The 15,256-nt window shown below is 48.6% G+C and overlaps 1 protein-coding gene across 3 annotated transcripts in view; it reads right to left on the reverse strand.

Moving 5' to 3' along the window:
- Positions 1 to 15,256, reverse strand: part of GRAMD1A (GRAM domain containing 1A) — a 676,680-nt gene that overhangs the window by 147,933 nt on the left and 513,491 nt on the right. For all 3 annotated transcript variants that reach the window (XM_085616040.1, XM_085616042.1, XM_085616041.1), the window contains exon 4: positions 7,328 to 7,412. In XM_085616040.1, the coding sequence (XP_085472166.1) occupies positions 7,328 to 7,412 (85 nt within the window). The remainder of the gene's footprint in view (positions 1 to 7,327; positions 7,413 to 15,256) is intronic.

Raw genomic sequence — 15,256 nt, forward strand, 5'->3', positions numbered from 1 at the left:
CTGACCGTAGGACGGCTTGCAGGATGGTTTAGGGGTAAGAGCATGTGTGTGGACCCCAGAGCATGTTTCAGGGGCGTTGCGTCTCTCAGACTGCCAGCCCACCATGTCCTGGGGGAGAAGAGATATGGAAGGAGGGCACTACAATTGTTGTCTTGCTCATGACCATTAGTAAATGAAGGATCGCACATGGAACTTTGGAGATGCAGGGACGTCCATGTACAGGGCTAAAAATGTGGTGGTAGGGGTAGTAAATGCACAGGAAAAGGGAAGCCCCATGCTGGAGTCTAAATGTTACACACAGATTTCTTGCAGGATGAAGCGCAAAGCACATTGAAGAACGGGGAACGTGAGGCGGGTAGGGTTAGAGTGACGACTGACGATGCGATCTAAGCTCAGAACAGGTTAAGAGGATGGATTAGACATGGCACACCAGTGTCGAGCGACTGCATGAACAAGATGTGGGATTCGTGTTGTGAGAAGTATAGAAAAGGTACGAGTATACGTGTGGCATGCCCACGCGCACGGGTGAAGAGATGGGAGGACCAGCCAGACGTAGAAGAAAGAAAAACAAGCATTTGCAATGCAATAGGTCTCGCATTTATACGAGTTTAAGCTATTGGCATTGTAAATGACAATGCCTTTTATTTAGGTTTTAAAAAACAAAAAATAGGAATTGCCATTTACAATGCCAATAGCTTAAACTCACGTAAATGCGAGACCTATTGCATTGCAAATGCTGGTTTCCTACGGTGCTGCGCGGCCTTATTAATAGCAGATTGTGTGCTAGACAATGATGTAGCATGAGGAAAGAAAATGCTTACAAGCCCTTTTTTGCCACTCGCATTTTTATGAGTTATTTTGTCATAGTGCTCACAAGCATGGCTTATTTTTTGCCATTTTACATTATCGGGCATTTCCCCTCCAACATAAGAGAAAACTGATACAAAAATCCCTGCATGTTCACGTCGGCTTCATCTTTTACTTGTCGAAACGTTATTTCCTGAACATTGTTATTGACACTAGGAGAGTTCAGCAAATTCTCGCATCGGCCAACTTCCATGGATCACAAAAAATGATTTTAATTTTGTTTCTAACACTTGCCTTTCAGTCTCCCAAAAAACGTGAACCACTTACTGTGTCATATGCTCAGACAGGTTTGGGACGCCATGCGTGGCAGGCCGCCACCGCCACACAGAGCGCGGGTTTGTGCAGGTGTGTAGCTTCCATTGGTACAGCAGGTGCAGTGGCACCGGGGTCCGGAGGCATGAAGGGCCCACCGAACCCCGTTTTTTTTCCCTTTAAGAATCCAAACAGCAGGCAAGGTGTACGTCCTCATTGTAAACATATACTTTTGACCTCAATTTAGAAAGAGGGCTCACATGAAAGCGCCGTGACGGCGAGCGCGCGCCCCACGGTGCTCAAAGCTGGTGCCCCCCTTCTCTTTCGTTGGGGTGAGTGAGTCGAGGGCGGGAGGGGGGCACGGGCGAACTTGGGCGCAGCCTGAGGCCGCGGGCACTCCATGTGCCACAACAGGGGGCGTTTGACAGACGGATGATGGAGAGGACACCGGGGCAGAGAGAAGGAAGCGTCACCAGGACCTCAGGACGATTTAAGATGGCCTCGGCATAGATTTGAGAAAACTTCTCACAGAGCACCCAAGGCCACATTGTAGGGTTGACTGTCTCAGCCCTGGTGTGAATGGCGTCCCCAAGGTGACCAGGGCAGGCCTTCTCTGGTGTCAGACTGGAACTGTCATTGTGTGGATGATGGTGCCACCATGAGTTTTAAGGACCGCATTATAGGATGAATTTCAATGGTGACCCCACAAACCTTTGATTTTAATGGCTCCATGGCTTTCTACAGACACATCATTATGCATGTCGATGATCCTGTCATGGGTACCAATGGTTTCACCACTTCAAATGATATCACCTAGGGGTTTCAATACAATGACCTTGCATTACAGGCCATGATGTCATGGGTTTCAATAGCATGGCTACAGCTTCTAATAATTGCAGGATTCAATAGGACTGCCTCAAATGCCAACTGCATAACAAAATTCAATCTGAATCAAATGACCAGCAGCCCTGCCAGCCTGCCCTGGAGACAGAGACTGAACTGGTTTTGTTGACTTCACCTTAGCCCAATGAAAAAGGCAGTAGTTCTCTTGTTACTCCTACAACAACTATGTTATGCAAGGCTTGGCTCTGCCGCCAATCATGTAAACACCGCCTGCACTTTGTCGAAGATACATTCAGGGTTGCTGGCAGCACACACTATGTACTTCTAAGGCTAGGTACGTTCGTCGGTGACAGGAAGATGTAAACCTTATGATCCAGGTCTTAAAACAGTTCAAACAAAGCTTTGAAAGAACCAGACCCATGCCTAGACACAGTGCTAACTTCGATGAGAAAGATAAAAGCCCACATGGTTAGACGGGGGAATTTCACCGAAACGTGTTCATCTCAATGATTAGTGAAGGCACACGGAGACTCATACAGTGACACCTACACTGTACTTGGAAAGAGGTCTCTGATGAAGGAGCTGAGGTGTGCTCGCTGACCATAATCCCTTTTCAGATAGGGGGCTGTAACACAGCACAACAGACTGTGAACACTGGGGCCAAATCTAAATGATATAGAGACGACCAATCGCTCCACCTTTAATTTCTCTTCAAACAATACATCAACTTCGTTGGCATGAACAATGGGATCTGCATTTCAGATGCGCTGACAAACTCCGACTGAAAGGATTTTTGCAAGACTTTGAGGAGAAGAGCCAAACTCCACAAAACACTGCGTTCCTTTTTACAGACTTGTGTTCTATTACTGCACAGAACAACCTGTGCTGCAGAATTTTATTACTTGGAACGTTTCTTACTCCTCCTAGAAAGTTTTATATCTATGGCATGGCTCATAAACCATATAAATCAACAAAATTCAAGACTGGGGCCCACTATTCAGTAGCACAGATCTGATGCCACTGAGCTTTATGCCATCGCACCTGCCTTTATGAAGGAATTCAAATGAAATACTACTTCGCCGTGGTGGGTCACAGGCTTCTGCTATTGTCACTGACCTCTTTGTTGACACCTGTGTCGTGCTGTCAAAGAATTCTGCTGTGATGTCACAGAGCCCAATATTGTGCTGTTTGAACCCTACATCACTTATTCATGCTAGGACGTCACCGAGTCCTACTATGCCCCTGAACTGTCAGATCACTCAGCGATTTTGTCCTGTAAAGAAGATCAATCTTATGATGTTACCCAGTCCTGTTGAGTCACTGAATAGCTCTGTGGCCACTGAATTCTGCTGTGATGTCACAGAGTCCTGGAAGGTCACTAAATCCTACCGAGTTGTCACTGAGCTGTAGGTTTTAATACCACTGACCTGTGAAGTGTGGTGTGACCAAGCCCTGCTGTACAGCTGAATCCTGCTGTGATGTTACAGAGGCCTGTATTGTGGCATCATTAAGACTGTACAGTGATGTCAGTACACCCTGCTGTGTCGCTGAATTGTACGGGGATGTCACAAATCCCACTACATTAAGGCCCTGTGCTGTATGTTGTGAAGCCACTGCGCTTTGTGTTGTCATTTGACTGTCCCCCGGCCCTACATTGTGAGGTCATTGAGCCCAACATGTCACTGAGGACCACACAGACATCTTTGATGCCCATGAGCCGCCCTAGGTCACCAAGTTCGGATCAGGAGGCTCTGAATCATGACGTTACTGAGTCCAGTGGGACTGAAGTGGCACGGGCCACGTACCTCCACTCGGGCGGCCTGAAAACTAGAGTGTATAAAGGAGTCGCAGCAAGCATTTGCTTGGACCTCAGTGGCATTGAATGTTGGACATCACCACATCTTACTGGGCCGATTAAAGGCCACGGGTGTCAAAGGAAGTGTCGTAGACTGGATCAACCCCTCCCTTAAAGGCGTATCCACCACCACCCCTTCCTTGGGCCCTTCTCCGAGCCACACAGCATCGAGAGGAGCTCCGCAAAGGGCAAGGATCTCATTCCTATCAACTCCCAGCAAACTTTTGGGATACGTATGTCACCCGGAGTTTTGAAGGACGTTGAATGTCCGGCTCTTCGCCGTGTGAACTTAAGAGAACACAACAGAGTACGGATCTCACAATCAACAGGAAGTAAGGAGTTGGTGCAAAACCGGGAAACTTGAAGGGCCACATACTCCTGACCATGACCTGAAGGTCACAGTGTCCCAGAACACCACATCCAAGATGGAGGGCCAGTCTACGCCTGGAACGGAGGATGCGGCCCCTCGGCCGATGCATGTTGTCGTCACAGGGAGTGTGCACAAAGGATGCGACAATGACCTCCAGACGGCTGGGCCTGGCCAGAGCGCTCCATGGTCTGCATGTAAATGCACTGCTGCGTCATGACTGCACACAGCAAAGTAACTGAAATAAATGCCGGGTTCTCAATTATTCACGCGCAAAGTGCAGCAGCTCCTAGCAGGTAGGGTCTGAAAGAGGGAACGCGTGGCCTAAAGGGGCAAAGGTGGTGCATACATGTAGCCAGATAGGGGGGAAAGGACTGTAAAGTGGTTGTACTACCACAGGAACCCGTGCACTTAACGTGAGCCGGTGACGCAGGAAGGAGCCCTGGTCCGGGCAGGGCCAGCACTGCTGGAATGTTATTGGATGCAATCCCGCATTCCCCAGCCGAAGGCTGCGTGCTCACAGATGACACAAACTATCGCTGGAGGGAACAACAAGGACATGCAGACCTCAACCAAGCACGGCCTGTCCAAGAAGCACGAGACATACAAACGGAACTTGTCAAAAAATGATATCGGCTCAAAGGAAAGAAGCGTTGAGTTGGAAAGGAGTTACTTTTTGTTGCAACTTGTGTGCAGTGGCAAAGCTGAAGAGGGAGGGAGTGAGAAAGTGTATACAAAAACTAAATAGAAAGAGATACATAGAAACAAAGATAAGAAACCTGAGTAATGGAAGAGTGGGGGCAAAGCGGGGAGTGGGGGGGCAGGGCAAGGACGGAGAAGGGAGAGCAGAGAAGAGCAGAGGGAATAGTTCAGAAGAAGCGAGGAACATGTACAACAAGCACTGGCTAAGATAAACAAGAATGGGTTTATTATAAGCAGGAGCAGACAGAGGGCTAGTAACGCGTGCAGTTCAATGGAAGTGTCAGGCAGAGGCGGAAGTATACACCCAAGCTGCCAATAGCTATAGGTGAAAGAGTTTCACCGCTGTGGGCTTAGCCAAGAAGTGATAGACAGCGTCTCAAGCCAATGACTGAAAAGAGGCTGGTAGAAGAAGGCGAAAGGGATGTACGTGCCCAAAGGCCACTGTGTATATTGTAAGAAACAAGTATGCTTGGTAGCCACGCTGGCGACACCCGGGCCTAAAAAGGAGGCTGGACAAGGAGAGCAGGGCAGGGAAGGCGGGAAGAGTGGAAAACACATGGACCAGGGATGGAAGCTGGGACACTGGAGCAAGAGGGAAGGGGACAGGGGGAAGTGAAAGCAGGGACAGTGGAAAAAGATGGAGCGGAGCTGGTGACCGGAGGCAGGGAGCGTACAAAAGAAGGGACTGGGCAGGGAGGCAGAAGTATGGACGCGGAGATAGGGAGAGCAGGTGATGGGGAGAGGGAGTGGAAGGTGAGAGGAATGAGAAATCTGGGAACAGCAAGGAGAGGAGATTGAAGACGCGGGAGTGACTAAAGAGTGAAACAGGACAGGGAGAGTCCTAGAAAGGGTCAGTGGCGAAGAATAAAGGTGGGGTGAGCGCAGCAGAATGATTGGGGCAGAGGAACAGAGGATGGTGGGTAGGGATCGGGACGTAGAAGTGAATAGGAAGAGAGGTGGATGGGAGGAGGAGCGGAAGCAGAACAGATGAAAACAAGCACTGGAAAAGCCAACAGGTCTCGTGCGGTACTTGTCTTTTGGCTTTGGCAATCTTTGTTTTGTCATGGCTTTTGTGAAATTATTGATTCAATCTGCCAGCCATAATAACCTTGTTCTTTAGTTCAGTTTGCCAAAGGAGTCAATGTTTAATTACTTAAAGTTTACATTAAAAATAGGGCTCCAGGTTTTGTGGTATTCATTTTTTTAACAATTCCGTCTGTATTTATTCATATTTAATTTGTGGCCATTTTATCTGTATTTATCGATATTTATTTTGTGTATAAATGAAGTTGTAGAACTGTACATTTCCACATTTATTCAACTGATAGACGCGCACTCATCCTTTGATCTCGGTCATGATTTAGCTATTTAAGCTGCCAAATATTATGTAACAAAACATCACCTAAATGTTCGCATTATACCACAAATGTATGTCTCCATATGCCAATATTTAAAGAAATATTATGAGATGCTCAATTTACTGTAGGCTGATCCTATTAGAAGTACCACGTGGTCACACCAGATGAGAAAACATATGTTTGGCTTTCAACAAAGGAAATAATAATGAAAGATTAAGAAATAGCACTTTTCACTGAGAATTATTGTAGCCCTGAAGAAGGTCAAATTTTAGGATCGAAACGCGCTGGCTGTGCTGGTTTTTGTACTTGAAATAAAAGTAGAGAACCTTTCTAATTTGAACCAAACAATATTTAGTGGATTGCCAAAAGGAAGATTTAGTCTCTCATAGTAAGAAGTGTACATGGTGTGCACTGAACAATTGCAGAGCACTTAAGAGAGAGACTACAAGTAGCTGGTCTCCGGGAGGACCGCACCATGCATCCAACAGGAGTTGGGACCGATCGAAGTGCAGTGTCAGCATCCATTGGCCCTATAGCAAATTGTTTTTGTAAAACTAATGGAGATATTAAAAAAAATGGCTTAAAGCCAAAATATTGTTTTGGTCTCAGAAGGCGCACATTGCGATAATAGTCCCTGGCTCTGACGCACACTGCTTCCTGTGCAGGAGTTCCTTGTGAAAGAGCAGAATGGCGTCACTCGCCGAGGTTGGCCAACAGCTGGAGTGAGCTGGCCCCATCTGCAGCGTGCAGAAGGAAAATGACAACAGACCAGTGGAGGAGGAGGAGGGCTGGCTTAAAGTCCACACGAGTAACTATATTTTACATGAGTGACTGTAATAAAGTTGATGCCAGGCCTAAAAGAGGGGCCTAGTGAGAGGGTACGGATGAGGACGATTAGAAGTGAACATGGACAGGACGGGGCAGAAAAGTAAAGGAGAACAGTAAGGGATGAGTGAAGTGACGTTGGCAGGGACAGAGAGGGACTTACAGGCGGAAGACAGAGCGCGAAGGCAGGAGAGGGGGACATGTGAAGGTAGGGAAACAAGCCAGCGGACATAAAGAAAAGACACAGACGGCACTCACCCACGATCAGCCGCTCCGAGTCGGGCAGTTTCTTGAAAATCTTCCTGAAGTCCTCGTTCCGTTGCTTGTAGGTCGGGCTGAGCATCTGCCAACGAGAATCGACATCCTCAGAGAGCTGCCGCTTGAAGAAGGACCCGCGGCGCGCCCCGCCCCTCTCAGAGACCCTGGCGGGGCCCTTCTCCAAGGTCCTCTCCGCGGGTTTATCCGCACTCTTCTCTGAACCCCTCCCTGGGCCCTTCTCTGAACCCCTGGCGGGGCCCTTCTCCATACTCCGAGCCCTCTCCAAACTTTTCTCTGAGCTCTTCTCCGACCCTTTCTCTGCACCCCTCCCTGCAGCCTTCTCCAAACTCCTCTCCGGGATTTTGTCTGCAGTCCTGTCCGGGCCCTTCTCCTGGCTCCTCTCAGCAGTCATCTCTGGGCCCGACCCCCTCTCTAAACCTTTCTCCTCGTCGTCCATCTCCAGCCCGCCCCCAAGTCCAGCTATACCCTGAGAAGAAAGGGAGGACCCCTCCCCCCTCTCGTGCGGGTGCCGCCTAACACTCCGAGAGTCCGCAGATCACACTGGGAGTCTGCAACGGACCCAGCCCACGGCCAGTGACGGGGATCAGCAGCAACTTCTACAACCATCAGCGTCCCAGAAAGTAACGGGACCGAATCGCGAACTCCTCCCAGCGCACACGGGGTTCGGAGAAGGGAGGCCCGAAAACAAACTTCAGAGTGAGGGGGATCCCAGGGGGGCCTCGCGGAGCCCGGGTGCTGGCTCGGTGGCCCTTAGTAAGGGCCTTCCCGCTCCTCCAACCAAAGGGGCGCGCAATGCCTCTGAGGGGTGCGCAGGGAGAACGCCCTCGGGCACGGAGTGGCCAGAAAAGGAGGGGGCGTGGGAGCCGGGGTGAGCCCCCCCCTCCTCCGTGTAAGCGGAGGAGGCTATGAGAACAGAGCCGGGGAGAGGGAGGGTGTGGAGGGCTGTTCCCCTCAGCGGCCATTGGCTGGGACCGAGACAGAGGTGTCTATGGCAGGAAGGGGCCGGTGTCAGGTTCTGCTTAACTCTTCCGCGGCCGTGCAGGGGACCGCAGCAGTGAGGGATTGGGGGGATGGGTGTATTTGAGGGTGCATTTCAATGGGGATTACCGACGCCCGCTCAGTCTAGTCTGCCTTTTCCCGACTCACAGAGTGCTGCTTTTATTCTAGTTTAGTTAGACCCTTACGGCCACCCACCCGCCCCTTCCGAAAAATACCCAACAGTGCAATGCATTTCATTGGCATGCAGGAATCACCACAGTAAACACGTTACTAAATCCTGTGACACAATCTATATGTTAACATATGTCCAATGTATTTACATTATCATCCTTCCCCTACAAGCATGCTTTTGTATGTATGAGTGTTTAAAAGTGCTACGAGCTACCTTTCTGTTACTTCAGAGCGCTAGAGAAGCTGGCAGTATACAGTTTAAGAAATACTCGAGGGAGGCTACAGTCCAGGCGGGGGGGGGGGGGGGGGGGGGGGGGGGAGGGTTGTACACTCGCAGTGATGTGTTCAGTGCAAAAGAAGGTATGAATCTAAGTGGAATTGTGAGTGGCCGGGTCCTCACCCGAAGATGGCACGGAGGCGGCCTGCGGGCTGGTACTCCAGGGATGTCATTCGTATAATCCCTTCGAGCGAGCATTGACGGATCAGGCCTGCGGAGGGCGGCCAGTGGTTTCTGGGTGCAGTGCGGAGATGGTGTACACAGATATTCTGGGCAGTGAGTGGCCCCTGTAGTTTAACCGCACCGACGACAACAGGGCAGCCGATTGCACCCGATACAGAGCCTCCCAGATCGCGAAGGTCAGGCAGCACCGACTCTGTCAGAGTATTTTAAGTTAAACCTTTCATGTGTTTTTAAAATATATTACTGTTTGTATTGACTCCTGCTGCTCACCCGAATCGCTGGTGTCCCCCTGGTCCGTCGCGGCTTGTGCAGATTGTGCGGAGGGGCAAAATACCTAGGGGCAGATTTACAAGCCTCTTGCGTCACTTTTGCGTCACTTTTCCCATGTTAAAAGTGACGCAAAAGTGGCGCAAGGGGCTTGTAAATCTGCCCCCTAGTTCTCAAAATACTCACTTCCTGTGTGAAACGAAAGGTCAGCGCCCCACACACTGCTGATGCGATCCCGCCCACTCCCGACTTAAAAGCGAGTGCGCAGAGCGGACGCGCGCAGCGGCGCGTCCGATTGTCGCCAGGAACGCTGTCCGTTTGCGCACTGAACCCTCCTTACCTCCATCTTCATACCACTAATGGCTATTCTCAAATACTCGAGCCAGGAGCTCCACTCCTTGAACACAGGTCGCACAGCCCTCAGTTCACCAGATAATACACCTGTCCCCTCCTCTGACAGCTTCTCAGCTCAGCCCCCCTTCCTAAGCCGGTATCAAACAAAAGTGTTTAGCAGTACTAAAACACCCCGAAAGCGAGTACGCCCCTCCAACATCCAAGCTTCTAACATGCTTGTACTGCAATGCTCGGTCCCTCCCTAAGCACTCGCTAGAAATCTGGTCACTATTAGATTTAGATAAACCAGATCTATTTTTATCACAGAAACCTGGCTTCTAGACTCATTACCTGACATTGCAGTAGCCCTCCCCCTGGACTACAAAATAACAAGATTGGACAGGACTGACAGAAGAGGTGGAGGAATTGCTATTGCCCATAGGTCTAACACTAAATTACATCTTGTTGACACACATCTAGCAGACTGGGGTGAAATCTGCACCTTTTCAATAACACTGGGGAATAATGAGTCTCGGAAAGGCGCCCTCCTCTATAGGCCTCCCGGAACTAAAACGAGTTTCGTCAATAAGCTCACCAAAACTATTGCATCACATGCTCTGTCCTCGGATAACTTTTTCTTATTAGGGGACTTTAATTACCACGCCGAATTACTACAGGACCCCCACACCAGTGACCTTATCAAGAGCATGAATGCGCTAGGCCTAAATCAACTGGTGGTCGGCCCGACCCATACCGCAGGTCACACCCTCGATCTACTATTTACAAATTCAAATAAAGTGGAGATTGATCAGCTTTCACCAGTCCTATGGTCTGATCACTATACAATCAAGTTCCACATCCAAGTCAACTCAACTCTACTCCAACCTAGGAAGGATCTTAGTTTGAGCAGACCTTGGAATAAGATCAGCCTGGAATCCTTTTCTACACATTTTTCCCCCCCTCCCCCATCAATTCACTCACTGACCCGAACCAGGCAGCGATTGACTTGGACCTAGCTATTACCACAACCTTAGACACCATTGCCCCTGGCAAACTTAGCAGATGTAAATCTTTGACAGAGCGAGAGGAAGGTGCACCAGTAAAAAGTCCAAACTTGATAGAAAGTCCTTTAAGTTTCCTTTATGCTTATATATCTTTATGAAAAGAGAGATCAGCCAACGCGTTTCGTTCTTAAGGCAACTTGACTATCTTCACTTGTATGTACTACACATCGTCTAAATATAGCCCTGAAGAAGTTCTTGCCTTAAGAACGAAATACGTTGGCTGATCTCCCTTTTCATAAAAATATATAAGAATAAAAGAACATTAAAGGACTTTCTATCAAGTTTGGACTTTTTACTGGTGCACATTCCTCTCTCTCTGTCAAAAAAGATTTTCATCTGGATCTCAGTGGAGTCCTTCTACGGCGGACTCTGGAAGAATTGTGCACAGGACTTTTATTTGATTTACAAACAAGGATTGAGGTGCTGGACCTGTGGTCAGCCGTAGTTGTGCTTTTTGTAAACTTAGCAGATGTCCTAACAAACTCTCTCCTTGGTTCACCCCAGAACTAAAGACAACCAAACTGTCCGTCAGGGCAGATGAACGCAAATGGCGACACACCAAAAACTCAACCAATAGACTACAATACAAAAAATCTCACCGTCAATACATGAATGGTATAGCTATAGACAAAAAAGTTTCTGGGAAACAGGATAGACCAGGCCACGAACTCTCACAGAGAACTTTATAAAATAGTTAAGGAATTCTCAAACCCCCCTTCCTGCCAACCAACTACAGCTACGTCCCAAAAGTGGGTCAACACCCTTTCTTCCTTTTTCTATAATAAAATCAACGACATCCATAAATCATTCCCTCAACCTACTGACACTGATCTATTATCTGAGCAGATAATACAACACATACCACTGCTTTGAAGGAATTCCATACATTCACTGAAGACGAAGTAACCTTCACAATAAATAGAATTAAATCTGGCTCCCCAGCCGACCCGGCATCGTCCCAAATCCTATCCAAAATTGTGTCAGTCTTTATCCCCGACCTGACCAGAACCCTTAATCTTTCACTATCCCATTCTATGGTACCCACACACTGGAAAGAAGCCATCATCAGACCCATTTTGAAAAAACCCTCTGCCGACCCAAAACAACCTTTAAACTATCGCCCAATCTCTCGCCTCCCGTTGTTTGGTAAGGTCTTGGAATCTCTGATAAACACCCAACTTTATAAACATCTAGAAGACAATAAGCTGTTAGATCCTTCTCAATCAGGATTTAGAGCGTTTCACAGCACTGAAACGGCCCTACTTGAAATGGTGGACAACATAAGATTGGCCCTTGATTCGAAACAATCCGCTATCCTGATTTTACTTGATTTGTCTGCTGCCTTCGACACCATCTCACATAAGATTCTCCTAAAACGCCTGGCTGAGGTTGGTGTCGAAGGCCCAGCCTTACTATGGATTAAAAATTACCTGACTGGACACGTCTCTACAGTCCAAATCGGAAAATTCTCCTCCAAATATCAGGAAATCGATAAGGGTATCCCCCAGGGATCCATATTAAGCCCTACGCTTTTTAACCTGTATGTATCCCCTCTAGCAAAAATAATTAAAGCACACGGCTTTGAAACCGTGTTTTATGCAGACTACACACAAATCCTAATCACCCTAGGACCTGATTCTACCAACATCTAATTTAGATTCCAACAATGTATGCTCGCAGTAAAAGACTGGATGACAAACAATTATCTGTTACTCAATGCAGGCAAAACGGAGATACTGCTCTTTGGAAACGCACACAAACACTGGACAGATGAATGGTGGCCGACGGCTTTAGGACCCTGTCCCCCACCTAAATCGGCAGCCCGAAACCTAGGGAAAATGTTGGATAACAAACTTTCCATGGCCGAACACATTAACAACATGGCACGCACCAGTTTCGGATTCATGCGCAATCTTAAGAAAATCTTCAAATGGATTCCCCTTCCCTCCCGTCTGCCCCTGGTCCAGGGACTAATCATAAGCCGCCTGGACTATGGCAATGCACTTTTCGCCTCCATAAATGAAACCTTCCTGAACAGACTCCAGGTCCTGCAAAACACTGTGGCCAGGATGGCTCTCGATCTTACCTCCCGTACTCCCTCTGCCCCCTGTCTGAGGTCGCTACACTGGCTTCCCATAAAAAAAGCGCATTAAGTTTAAACTTTGCTGTCTGGTCCACAAAACTCTAAATGGCAAAGGTCCAATATACCTAGCCAAAAAGCTGATAGACTACCGCCCCACTAGAACACTCAGATCTACTAGCAGGCACCTCCTTACCGTTCCCAAAGTACGCACTGTTAGAAACGGTGACAGATCCTTCTCTAAAATAGCCCCAGAAACCTGGACAACTCTACCCTTATCTATTAGGCTAGAACCTAACCTCCTGAAGTTCCGAAGAAACCTAAAAACCTGGCTATTCTAGTGCCGTTATGTTATGTTATGTTATTTATTCTTTTGTATAGCGCAACGGTTACTCAAAAAGAGTGTCCCGGCGCTTTTTAGGTAAGGGAAACAGATTTCAGAATAACACAACACAACTAAAAACAGGTTAAAAGATAACAAAAAGAAAACAAACAACTGGGAGACCTATTGAGAAAACAGCCAGGTTTTGAGACCTCTTCTAAAATCAAGGAGAGTAAACGCCCCCCTCAAAGGGAGCGGTAGTGCGTTCCACATCTGTGGGGCCAACAGACTGAAAGAGCGGCCCCCCAGGCGAGCCCTCTTCACACGCGGAACAGCCGCCAAAAGTAGAGATTCTGACCGCAACGAGCGAGTCGGATGGTAGAAGGTCAGTCTGACCTCCTGTCCACCAGTCTGAGTATCTGCTGGCGCTATGAAACCTAAGGGTGATTTATGCGCCTTACAAATACCAAAAAATACAAAAAATAAATAAAAGGGCAGGGTGTTCCATCACACCACCGAACATGACCGTTTCTGAGGGTTTCAGAAAACGGATGCCAAAAAAAGGACAGCAGTAAAAATGTTTTAAAAATAAGATAGTAGTGTAATGTTGAATTATTCTTAGACACTGGTAATTACCATGGTTGCGTTTCAGTCAGTTTTGTTGCTCACTATGCCACTTTAAACGGACCAACCATATGCAAATTAGCCTTGGTCCAGACCCTATAAACTCAGTCACGCTTACAGCAAACTTCCTCTCACCCCCACCCATAAAACAAACAACCCACCCCCGCCACTCTCCTTCTTTCTCAGGCAATGACCCAAATATCTGGAATTCTCTCCCAATACCTATCAGAACAAGACCCTCCGTCATGAGCTGCAGGGGACAAAAGCATTCCTGCTTAATCAACACCTCAACCATCCGGGAAAGAACTCTAAACGCACCCTGTAATGAATGCCGGCCCCATGCAGTGGCCTCCCAAGTATCATCCCGGAAAGAACACCGAACACACCCTGGAATGAATGCCGACCCATGCAGGAGTCTCCCAAGTACCATCCGGGAAAGAACACCGAACACACCCTGGAATGAATGCCGGCCCCATGCAGGGGTCTCCCAAGTACCATCCGGGAAAGAAGACGGAACACACCCTGGAATGAATGCCGGCCCCATGCAGGGGTCTCCCAAGTATTCTTCAATACACTCTAATGCATCACTAAGGACTAACGATGCCCTAAAGTATTGCTATACAACTCAGCCGTCATCAGCCAGGATAGCTTGACTCCAGTGGCGTAGTGAGCACGGGTCCCGTCCATCATTTGTTTATTGTAACGCTTTTCGCCCTAAGTGGGATGGGTATTCCCAGACGTGGGACCCGTGCTCACTACGCCACTGGAGTCAAGCTATCCTGGCTGATGACGGCTGATAGCCAGAAACCGGTCCTAGGATGCTTGATTCCGGTCCAGGGAAGACATGGCTTGGCAGTTCGGGCTGGACTGTTCCCATAAGGCACAGAGTCAGACTGATTTGCATATGGCCATGTCTGAACTGGGGTGGCGTAGTGGGCAAAAGAACGATGGATTTAACCCAGATCTCTTGACTGGGGGAGAATGTCTGCATTGTCAGCATTCCGTCCATCATTTGTTTATTGTAACGCTAAAGTATTGCTATTCACGGATAGTGATGACAATGTTGTAAGCGCTGTGATGCCCCCTGGTTTAGCCGGTGCTATAGAACACTTTCTAAGTAAATAAATGAGCTGCCATGATGGCCCCCTCCAGATGGGAACACGAACAGGGCCTCATCCGTGAGGTGAAGCTGGACTCCAACGGGACCGTGAGCACGAGATCTCCACCTGGGGCTGGGCACAACCACCTCACTCGGAAAAAAAAGCTTTATCGTTGCTGTGCTGGAGGTGTGAGGCCCGTCACACACACCATGCCTGGCACTGCTCACAGTTATGGAGGTGCTGTGCTGGGAGGTGCTGTCCATCACACACCCCATGCCTGGCGCTGCTCACAGTGAAGGAGTCGCTGTGCTGGAGAGAGACGTGCTGTCCATCACACACTCCATGCCTGGCGCTGCTCACAGTGATGGAGGCGCTGTGCTGGAGAGAGAGGTGTTGTCCATCACACCCCATGCCTGGCGCTGCTCAGAGTGGTGCATACATGACACGCCCCTCTCTACGGGGTGAGTGCTGTACTGGTGGCCATGCAG

This window comes from Triturus cristatus, chromosome 7 (genome assembly GCF_964204655.1).
Source record: "Triturus cristatus chromosome 7, aTriCri1.1, whole genome shotgun sequence".
Lineage (NCBI taxonomy): Eukaryota > Metazoa > Chordata > Amphibia > Caudata > Salamandridae > Triturus > Triturus cristatus.